The 10467-nt window shown below is 42.6% G+C and overlaps 1 protein-coding gene across 1 annotated transcript in view; it reads left to right on the top strand.

The window, feature by feature from the left end:
- The window catches only part of TICRR (TOPBP1 interacting checkpoint and replication regulator), a 49115-nt gene extending 39944 nt beyond the window's left edge, over positions 1-9171 (top strand). Inside the window, exons 16-22 of the mRNA XM_003788821.2 lie at positions 402-492; positions 1641-1699; positions 2842-2976; positions 3860-4017; positions 5782-7933; positions 8065-8190; positions 9059-9171. Of these exons, the coding sequence (XP_003788869.1) occupies positions 402-492; positions 1641-1699; positions 2842-2976; positions 3860-4017; positions 5782-7933; positions 8065-8190; positions 9059-9171 (2834 nt within the window). The remainder of the gene's footprint in view (positions 1-401; positions 493-1640; positions 1700-2841; positions 2977-3859; positions 4018-5781; positions 7934-8064; positions 8191-9058) is intronic.
- The last annotated feature ends 1296 nt before the right edge of the window (positions 9172-10467 follow it).

The following is a 10467-nucleotide window of genomic DNA, read 5'->3' on the forward strand; positions in this document are numbered from 1 at the left end:
GACTCTGTCTCAAAAAAAAAAAAAAAAAAAAAAATTAACATTTGTGTAGCATATCAGCATTTTCATGTATTTTATTTCATTTAATCATAAATATTAGAACCACGAACTAGATAGATGGATATGTTAATCCTATCAAGTAAACACATTTTATTTCAAGATTGCCTATTAGATAAATAATTTTATGTATACTTGGCTTATGTCATCATTTAATCACTAATAGTGATGATAATTTGTTCTGTGATATTAAGTCCTGTAAGCACAGGACTTAGCCCAAAGGCCATTAAGATCCACTCCAACTAAGGAATAAGCTATATAGACCTTCATGCTGCTCCCTTTGTCTTACTGCTGCTTCTTGATAAGGTTAAGTGAAATTTATAATTTCGGCTGTTTTCACATTTTAGGTTATCACAAACTGCTGACTAAGAATGTGGCTGAGACTCCTGTACATAAGCAAATCTCCAGAAGACTGCTTCAAAGACAAATCAAGGGCAGGTGAGTGATATCCTTGCCTAGGCTTCTTCATACACCTTCATAACAACCTTGTTGGCCACTACTTGCCTTCTCTTGACCTACAGGACTTAATCCCCTTTTTTTTTTTTTTTTTTTTGAGACAGAGTCTCATTATGTCACTCCTCAGAGTGCCATAGCATCACAACTCACAGCAACTTCAAACTCTTGGGCTCAAGCTATTCTCTCAGCTTCCCAAGTAGCTGGGACTACAGGTGCCCACTACAACGCCCAGCTATTTTTTCTTTTTTTTAATTGTAGTTGTCATTGTTGTTTAGCAGGCCTGGTCTGGGCTTGAACCTGCCAGCCCTGGTGTATGTGGCTGGTGCTGTGTCACTCACTTTGTCACTACCGAGGGTCATAAAGTAAGACTCTGTCTCAAAAAAATAAAATAAAATATTAACCACTGAGCTACCAGTGCCAAACCACAACTTAAATCTTAATTGTGTTGTTTATAACCAAAAAGTGTTCTATAAACTCTCTGAAGGCAGGAGAACCTTACAGAGTGTACTCTTGTCTGGCCTCTCTCACCTGGTGTAATTATTTTAAGATTTATCCATGTTGTTACGTGCAATGTTTCATCTCTTTAGTGCTGAGTAGTATTCCATTCAATGGATATTCCACAATTTTTAAATCCATTTATCTGTTGCCATGGGGAAGTCTAGAAGTCTAGGATCCCAACTTGGCCCTTGCTGATGGAGGTGTGGATGGGGCTGCAGTTTTTTCCATGGTGATTGGTTGCAGTAGGGTTATTATTGTCTGAATGTTCTTTGTCTTTCTTAACTGCTCCTTCCCCAGTTCTGGGAGGCAAGGGGATTACTTGAGCCCAAGAGTTTGAGGTTGCTGTGAACTATGAAACCATGGCACTCTACCAAGGGTCACAAAGTGAGACTCCGTCTCAAAAAAATAAAATGAGCTCTATTTTTAAATAAATTTTGATGTAAAATTACTTTCCAAAAAAGGAAGATTCTAACCATTTCTCTCAACAATAATCGTATAAGAGTGCTTACTAACATTTCTGTTATCAACCCCTGTGATGTTTGTTACTTTGTTAGATGAGAAGCCATTTCTGTCTTTATTGTATATTAATGACAAGTGATAGTGAATAATCTCTGTGCTTAATGTTCTTCAAGATCCTCTGATCCTGGTCCTAATATTGATATTGTTGAAGAGTCTCCTGAAAAGGGAGGTGGTGAGTGTTACTTTTTTTTTTTTAAGCACATTTTATCTAGCTTCTATGAAAATCTTTCACTTGTCACTTGGCATATCCTAAGATATTTTATAGAAATTGTGATGGCCCTGAGCCACAGTATAGCTCAGTAACTATATAAAAGTGAATTTTCTGTTACACAGAATTTAGTGAGAATTTCTGGAGAAGAAATAACTTTACACAATAGATTTAGAATTCACAGTTAAGGCTAATCTACATGTTATACAAAGTGCAGGAGCCTATTTTAAAAATATACAAGACGAAGGGTTTTTAAAAACTAACTTCTTTTTTTAGTTGTCCAAGTAATTTACATTTGTAGTATAAAAGTCAAAGTATATAGAAGCTAAAATTTCAAATATCATTTGATAATTCTATAACTCAGAAATACTCTGTTATCATTTTATTATTTCCATACAAATGTGTATAATATATACATGTATGTAATGTATGTATTGTGTGTATGTAATGTGTGTATATAAATATATGTGTATAACATATACATATGAAACCTAACCTGTGGCTCAGTGCCTGTAGCTCAAGCAGCTAAGACACCAGCCACATACACCAGAGCTGGCGGGTTTGAATCTACCCCGGGCCTGCCAAACAACAATGACAACTACAGCCAAAAAATACCCAGGGGTTGTGGCAGGCACCTGTAGTCCCAACTACATGGGAGGCTAAGGCAAGAGAATCACTTAAGCCTAGGAGTTGAAGGTTGCTGTGAGCTGTGGCACCATGGCACTCTACCCAGGGCAATAGCTTAAGGTTCTATCTCAAAAAAAAAAAGAAAGAAAGAAAGAAACCTAATCTGCATTGTTTTTGCAAAAGTCACATTATAATAACTTTTTTTTAACCCTACATTATGCTAAAAGGTGGCAGTTTATGAGACTTCTGAAAGTGACAGTAGGTCCTAGTAGGTTAGTGTTTTTTTACACCTTTTGGGACCATGTATCAAACCCCTCTTAGCTTTTTATGAGATACTTCAGAAGCCTCTTAAGCCAATAACTTGCTGAACATCTATCTTGTATGTGGTATTATATAAATTTCGCCCATTTTCTGACAACATGAGAAAATATCAAACTTGTAGTTCTTCCTAGGTAGTTATTGTTGTTCTGGCTTTACAGAAATAAGTTTGAGACGAAGTCCTCGAATCAAGCAATTGTCATTTAGCCGGACAAATTCTGGTTTCTTCTATCCTGTATCTCAGACACAGTCTCGAAGTGTGCGAAGAGTCCACTCATTCCAGCAAGACAAGTCAGGTAATGATGCATGCCCATCTGTCTTCACTAGTCTGTGCTTTGGGGAAAAGAAGCAGGAAATTTGGCGTTTTCTTTTTTGACATTGGAGAAGTAGAATGGGTGTACATAGTTGAGGTTCAAGATAATAACTAGAGAAACAGTCCATATCCTTTGCATAAGTCATCTCTTGGATACATACATTTGTTGTCCACCCTATTGGTCTAGCTAGTTCATTTGTTCGAGAGGAAATTACCCATAAATTCCACAATATAGCCAAATCCTGAGCTATGTAACTATCCTGGGTAGAAAATGATTATGTTTTACATTCTTTTTTTTTTTTTTTGAGACAGAGCCTCAAGCTGTCCCCCTGGGTAGAGTGCCGTGGCATCTCAGCTCACAGCAACCTCCAACTCCTGGGCTCAAGCGAGTCTCCTGCCTCAGCCTCCCAAGTAGCTGGGACCACAGGCGCCCGCCACAACGCCCGGCTATTTTTTGGTTGCAGCCGTCATTGTTGTTTGGCGGGTCCAGGCTGGGGATTCGAACCCTCCACCTTAGGTGTACGTGGCTGGCGCCTTAGCCGGTTGAGCTATAGGTGCCGAGCCATGTTTTACATTCTTTTATGGACAATTAGCATGGCTAATAGATGTGTGTTTTTATATTTATATTTACAAATTAAATTATTTCAGTTGCCTACATTTTGTAACAGAGAAGCTGGGGTTAATATGCAGTCATATTAAAATTTAGGAAGGAAGGCAGCAATCATTCCATTGCTGGCATAATTATTTTCTCCCCAGTTACTCTCAAAATAATTATTTTCTTTCTTGTATAGACTGGCTGTTTTAGTAGCATTGGGTAGGTAAGAGTTGTGAAAGAATTAAATATTGTTGCTGGTTTTGACTTGCAGATCAAAGAGAAAATTCTCCAGTCCGAAGTATTTGCTCTCCCAGGAAGCTTCTTTTTGGGGCAGTGTCTGAGATGATTAGCCCCTCAGAGAAGGGTTCAGCCAAAATTAAAAGGCCTTCAAGAGACATTTTGGGTTCAGAGATACCTACAGATTACCAGGTATAAAGTTTCTGTAATGTTTAGAATTGTGTAGTCTTGTAAAACATAAGAGACATGGTCAAAGAAACCACAGAGTGCATATGCATGTAAAATATACTGTATATCTATCATATTCTCTCTCTCTGTATGTATACACACAAACATACACCCATACCATTCTGAAACATGTAATGGTCACTCATCTGTTTCTGTTTGGTTGCCCACTCAATACAGTCCCCTATATTAGAAACCTAGGAGTCCTCCTTGATTCCTCTCCCTCCTTGGACATAGCCAGTCAATCAAACCCTTCCCATTTTATTTACAAACTGACTCTTATACCCACCTTCTTATACCCTTCTTCATCCCTGTAATTCTACCCTGATTCACTTCTATCTGGAACATTTCAACAGACTTTTCTCTCAAAAATCTATCCCCAAACCAGAGGTCAAAATGTTCTTTCTGAAACATTCTGCTGATTTTGCTTAAAATGTTTGCTTTGCTTAAAGTTCTATAGATACTCTCTGCTAAAGCAGGGTTTTCCAAGTTTTCCTAAAATGGAAGCTTTGTATTCAAAAATAATAATCTTTATTTGGAAACCCAGTAAATTGCTTAGAGGTTGAGGATGACACAGAGCTCTGAGGAAAGTTTTTAAAACCACAGATCTGTACAACTAAGGTTGGTCTCCCCCAGTCAGGACAAGTCCTCCATAATCTGGTCCCTGCTAGTCTGACCAGCCTCAGCCCTCACCCCACCCCATTTCACACTCCACTTTCCCAGTAGCCTCAGGCTGCACATTATTCTGCACAGGGCTGCTGACTCTCATTTTTGTGCCTTTGTTCATTGTTGTTTTCTATACCTAAAGTCCTCTCTTTCCCAGTTTTCTATCCTTTGCCTTCTCCTGCTGATAGCCATTCTTGAAGACCTGACTCACTATTTCTTCCTCCCATCCCCCAGCTGGGTTCGGCAGCCTTCCTTTGTGTTCCTTAATGCTTCTTGCATATCCTTGTTATTATGTGAGCCACATTGTATTTATACCCTGCTGAACATGAAATGCCATGTAGATTCCCTTTTGATAACAATCAAGCAAGGTTGTAGAAAACCCATAGAGTCCATTAGAGAAGAGAAAGCAAACACATGTTGACTGAAGGTGAACAGCAAATGGGGTGTCTCCTGGAGGGTGTGCTAGGCAAAGGTCAGAAGTGGCTATCTTGTTTTTTGTTTGTTTGTTTTTGAGACAGAGTCTCAAGCTTTGCCCTAGGTAGAGTGCTGTGGTATCATAGCTCACAGCAACCTCCAACTCTTGGGCTCAAGCTATCCTCTTGCCTTGGTTTTTTCTATTGTTAGTAGAGACAGGATCTTGCTTTTTGCTCAGGCTAGTCTTGAACTTGTGAGCTCAAGCAATCCATCAGCCTCGGCATCCCAGAGTGCTAGGATTACAGGTGTGAGCCACTATGCCCAGCCAATAGCTGTCTTGTTTAAAGAGGGAATGATTCTGTTACAAGCCAAGCATAGTTTAGCTGTACTATGCACGTTATTAAGATTATTTGTTCTTAGGAGAACAAACTAAAATTGGATACAGTGTTTGGTCCTAGAAAGTAGACAAGTAAAATCTGAGTCATGTTATGGAGAAGGAAATGGATCACTATTTGGCATTTCCAGTTTTAGGTTATTCCTTTGGCTGACTGTAAATTTCCCATTTGCTTAATTGTCTTAGATATTACTAAAACACTTCAGAGAATAAGGATTATAATATTCAAACACAGAAATAAACATTTTTCTTTTCAGACTCCCAAGAAGAGTTATCAGAAATCTCCAACCTTTCCTAAAACTACACCAAAAAGATTCCCTCGTATGCCACAAACTCCAAAAAGACTGCAAACTTCCTCTGCAGAAATGACACCTGCAAAGCAGGCAGCTTTTAAAGAATCCTTAAAAACCTCCTCCTTACATAGCTATGATTCACCATTGGATTCAAAAATCACTGCTCAAAAAGGGTACTCTCTGACAGAAGAAGGTGCCTTTCTTGAAATGGAGGTGTCAAGAAGTCCCAGAGGGCGAGGTGCTCATCCACCTGGGCTTATGCTGAATCATACTTCACCACATTCAGTGAATTCCAGTCAAGAAAGGCCCTCTTGCCCAGCATCCCCAACTCCACTGACTGCCCAACCTAGGAGTGAGTGTCTGACTCCCATCAGATACTCTCTTAGGACACCTCCAAGAGCAGCAGCCTTCCTGACAGCACCTCAGAATCAAAAATGCCAAAAGCCTTGGGTCTCTGGAGCTTCTGAGGCAGAGAGACCAGGCCAGAAACTAAAGGATGAAGCTATCAAAACCCCAAAGAGACCAGGGAATACAACTATCATTTCTTCCCCACCTATCACTCCAAAGAAACTATTTACCTCTCCTTCATATGATATTTCCAAGAAGGGTCCATTTAGGACAACTTTGATAGAGTCTTCTCTCCCTGGAGAACTGGATGGGAAAGAACCCTGGGTGTCATCCACAGTAGCCACATCTCTCTCCTGTGCTATTCCCTCAACTCCTCCCCAGATCTCATGGATAGCTGCATCTGACACTATCCCCCCACCACCCCTTTATAAAACTGGGAAGCGACGTAGAAAGACCTCTGATCCTGAAAGGAGCTCTCTGGAGTGCCACCCTAACACCTCTGCTGCTCCTGGGGTTGGCACAGCTGACAGCCCAGTCGCCACCATAGACTTTACAAAGGACCAGAAAGGGGTAAGCCTGTCTCCTCAATCTTCTCCTGAAAGACAGAGCCACCCAGGCACTGGTTTCAGGAATGCCTGGCATGTGTCATCTCCTTTGCTTATTAAAAGTGACACAGAGTATCTTAGTCTCCTCAGTGAAGGCGAACACCATGGCAGTGATAACTTGAAAAGTAACATCTCACCAGTAGAAGAAGGTGAGGCGCTAAGGACAGTGGTTGATGATGAGAAGCCTTCTCTGTCTCACCATGGAATTCCTCCATCTCTTCCTTCCTCTGGACCTGGCTCACCTCTGATGCCTTGCTATGACCTGCGCTATACTGCAGACAGAAGGCAGCGCCAGGCTGTAGCACAACTAGAAAACCCACAGGCATCAGCTTGGCATTCCAAAGCATCTGCCAGCTCGCAGACCTATGAGGTTGAGCTGGAGATGCAAGCATCTGGCCTTCTCAAGCTTCGATTTAAAAAGATAGACCCCAGCTCTTTGTTAGAAGCTGAGCCCGTAAGACAGGAGGAGAGCTCTCTAGGTGAGAGCTTCAGCCCAGGTCTCAGCATGCCCAGGGGCAGTAGGACCTCAGGCAAACCCGAACCCACCTACATGTTACCACCTTGCCTCCACCCCTCACACAGCACACCAGGCAAGAGTGGGGGGCAAACCTACATCTGCCAGACCTGTACCCCCACCAGCTGCCGTTCTAGTACCCCTTCTCCCTTTCAAGCAGATGCTGGGGTTCTGTGGACACCATCCCCCAAGCACAATGGCAGAACAACTCCTGACACAATTAAAGACTGGCCCAGGAAGAAGAGGGCAGTGGGCTGCAATGCTGGGTCCTCCACTGGGAGGGGCGAGGTCAGTACAGACCATCCTGGGAGCCTGTCTCTGCTAGAGGCTGAGGTAAAGGAGCAAGGCCTTGAACTTGGTATCCATAAGACTCCCATCTTAGAGGATTTTGAGCTTGAGGGGGTGTGTCAACTGCCAGACCAGTCACCCCCCAGGAGCAGTGTGCCTAAGGCTGAGGAAGCTTTCTCCTGGGGACAGTTTGGGTTGAGTTCCAGGAAGAGAATTCTGTCTGCCAAGGAAGAAGCTGAGTGTGGAGCTAAAAGACTCTGTGACAACCTGAGAGAAGACTCAGAAGTTAGTAAGAGTGAGGAGAGGTCTCCGAGTATGCAGCAGCTCCCCTCCACGGGAGACAATGAGGTGTTTATTTCTGGTGAGTTCATTTTTGAAACCTATATGCCACATGATTTCTGTTGGGTAGAGAGTGTGGTAAGGAGGCATTTGGAGCTGCTGCCCCTGTTCGGGGCTCTGTGGGGCTTCACTGACCCTATGGAGTCTCTTTAGGTTCCACTCCACCTCGTGGCTGTGCTATGCGGAGCTGCCTATCTGCCAGTGGTCTCCAGGCTCTGACCCAGTCTCCGCTGCTGTTCCAGGGGAGGACACCTTCCTCTCAGTGCAAAGACCACAGAGGTAATGTGTTTGCTAGAAGTCTAGGATCAAGCTCCTCTCCTGTGGGTGACTCCCCGAAGTGCAGGCAACTCAATTTTAGAGGCACCCTGGAGGATGGCGAGTATGGGATTTTGTGCCTGCAGTAACATGTATCCTTCCCAGAGAAACTCCACAGTAGAACTTCCGTGCATGTGAACAGAAACTCCCTCAAAATCCTACTAGAACAAAATGTTAAAATATTCCATCTTTCTGAAGATGGTGCCAGCAGCAGGCCTACCACAATAAACTGCTAATCTGTAGTCTCAGAATCCGCACAGGAGGGTGTTCTGAGCAGCACAAATGACAGCATGTTTGGAGCCAACATTCCCTGTAAGCAGGTTTATGCCCGTGTTTTTTTGTATATTCGGTATGAGGGCTGTGGTGGTAATCAGCCTTCAGACTCTAGGATTCCCCTTCCGTGATGACATTTAAAAGAACAGAATTTGGGGTACTAACTGCCCTGGTTAGGAACATTTCTTCTACTGTTAGAACTGAAAGGAGTATAAGAGGTAGGGACCTTCAGTGGTTCTCTTCCTCAAAACTATGATAAATTCATGCAAAACAGCATAATCCTGTATCTTTGAGACCTAAAAAGAAGGCCCATTATATCAAACTGGGGGAATTCAAACTAATGGTCTTTTGCATTTTTATAATTGCTTCTTGCTGTCAGCTCAGTGCATAACTGTCAAGGGCAGAGGGCCTTGTAAAAAGTATGGGTGACATTGCTACAGGATGAAAGAAACTCCAAGGCAATGCTGATTTTCTTAAGTCTCTCTATAGTTTAAGCCCATTTTCTTTTGTTCAGTGCTCAGTTACTTCCTGCATGCTATCTTTCTCTGCCTTTTCCTAGATGAGGATAGGGATGTATTTCCCTCCACTTCAGAAGAATCTCCTTTTAGCCAAGTATTCTCCAGGAGACGCCCCATCAGCAGAACTTACTCACGGAAGAAGCTCATTAGCTAGTTGGAACCTGTTGGAGGACTTACAACTACAAACACTACTGGACTCAAAAGATGAAGGTGAAGTCAGCCAGGACCCCATGATGATAAATAAATTGGGGGCCTGGTCTCAAGCCTCTTTACAATGATCAGCTTTCAGATTCCCACTAGAATGCCTTCAGGTTTTCTAATTCCCTTCATGGAATCCATCCACTGCCAGGCCCTGCCCCTTGTCACTGGGAAGGTTGGTGGTGAGGCAGAGGGCAGTGTAGCTGGTATTATTGTTGTTATTATTATTATTATCATTCCTGATGCCCAGGCCCTGGGCATTAGGAAACCAGACAAGGAACTACAAGACTGGAATCCCATTCTAGCCCTCCCCCAACCGGGACCTTGGCAAATCACCACCCCAAGCAACCTTGGCTGCTTTGTTCCCTGCTTATGAAAATGAAGAAAAGAACCCTAACTTAGGATCTTTTATGGGGCTGCTGTTAAGTCTGGGATACTACAACATGGGCAGTGGTTTATAAACTCTAAAACCTCTACGTGAAACTGAAGGCTGCAGTGGGTAGCAGAAGACATTTTTTAGCATTCCCTGTGTAACAATAAAACCATCTCTGGTTCATCAGCATTCAATGTATTTGTTCAGTGTTCCAGCCTAACCCTAAATGACCGTGGCCCATATTTTCAGGGTCCGCCCTGAGACTCAGCCAGTGCACTACACACAGTCCTTGTCTGTTCGTGGGGAAACCTGGCTCATGGTTTCCAGCTGGAGTTTCTAGCCACAGACCAGCAGGGCCAGCCAAACACAGGGGTTTCATCTAGGGCCTAGCTAACAGTGCTGACTCAGAACTATCTCCCAAAAGGGTTCAAGCCTGTTGTGTCCCCAAACTTGATTCCTCCTCTTGTCTTTTTGTTTGTTTGTTTGTTTGCATTTTTGGCCAGGGCCAGGCTTGAACCCACCACCTCTGGTGTATGGGGCCAGCGCCCTACTCCTTGAGCCACAGGTGCCGCCCTCCTCCTCATTTTATAAATCAAACTCTAAGTCAAAACTCCCATCTCTACCTTCAGGGATAATTGTTTTTTATTAAATCTTATTAAGATTACAAAAATGTACTAAGAAACTTCTCATTTCCCCCTTTATATATGATCATGTAAATCACAACCCATTGCTACTGACCATTTTGTGACAAGACTTGGCTGAACCCCAGAACTATGGGCACACACTTATGCCTGAGACCAGAATTATCCTAGAACTCTTTTTTTTTTTTTTTTTTTTTTTTTTTTTTTTTGCTGAATATAGTATGCTTGGTTGGCAGTC

This window comes from Otolemur garnettii, unplaced genomic scaffold, assembly GCF_000181295.1.
Source record: "Otolemur garnettii isolate 467f Iridium unplaced genomic scaffold, OtoGar3 scaffold00029, whole genome shotgun sequence".
In the NCBI taxonomy this organism is placed as follows: domain Eukaryota; kingdom Metazoa; phylum Chordata; class Mammalia; order Primates; family Galagidae; genus Otolemur; species Otolemur garnettii.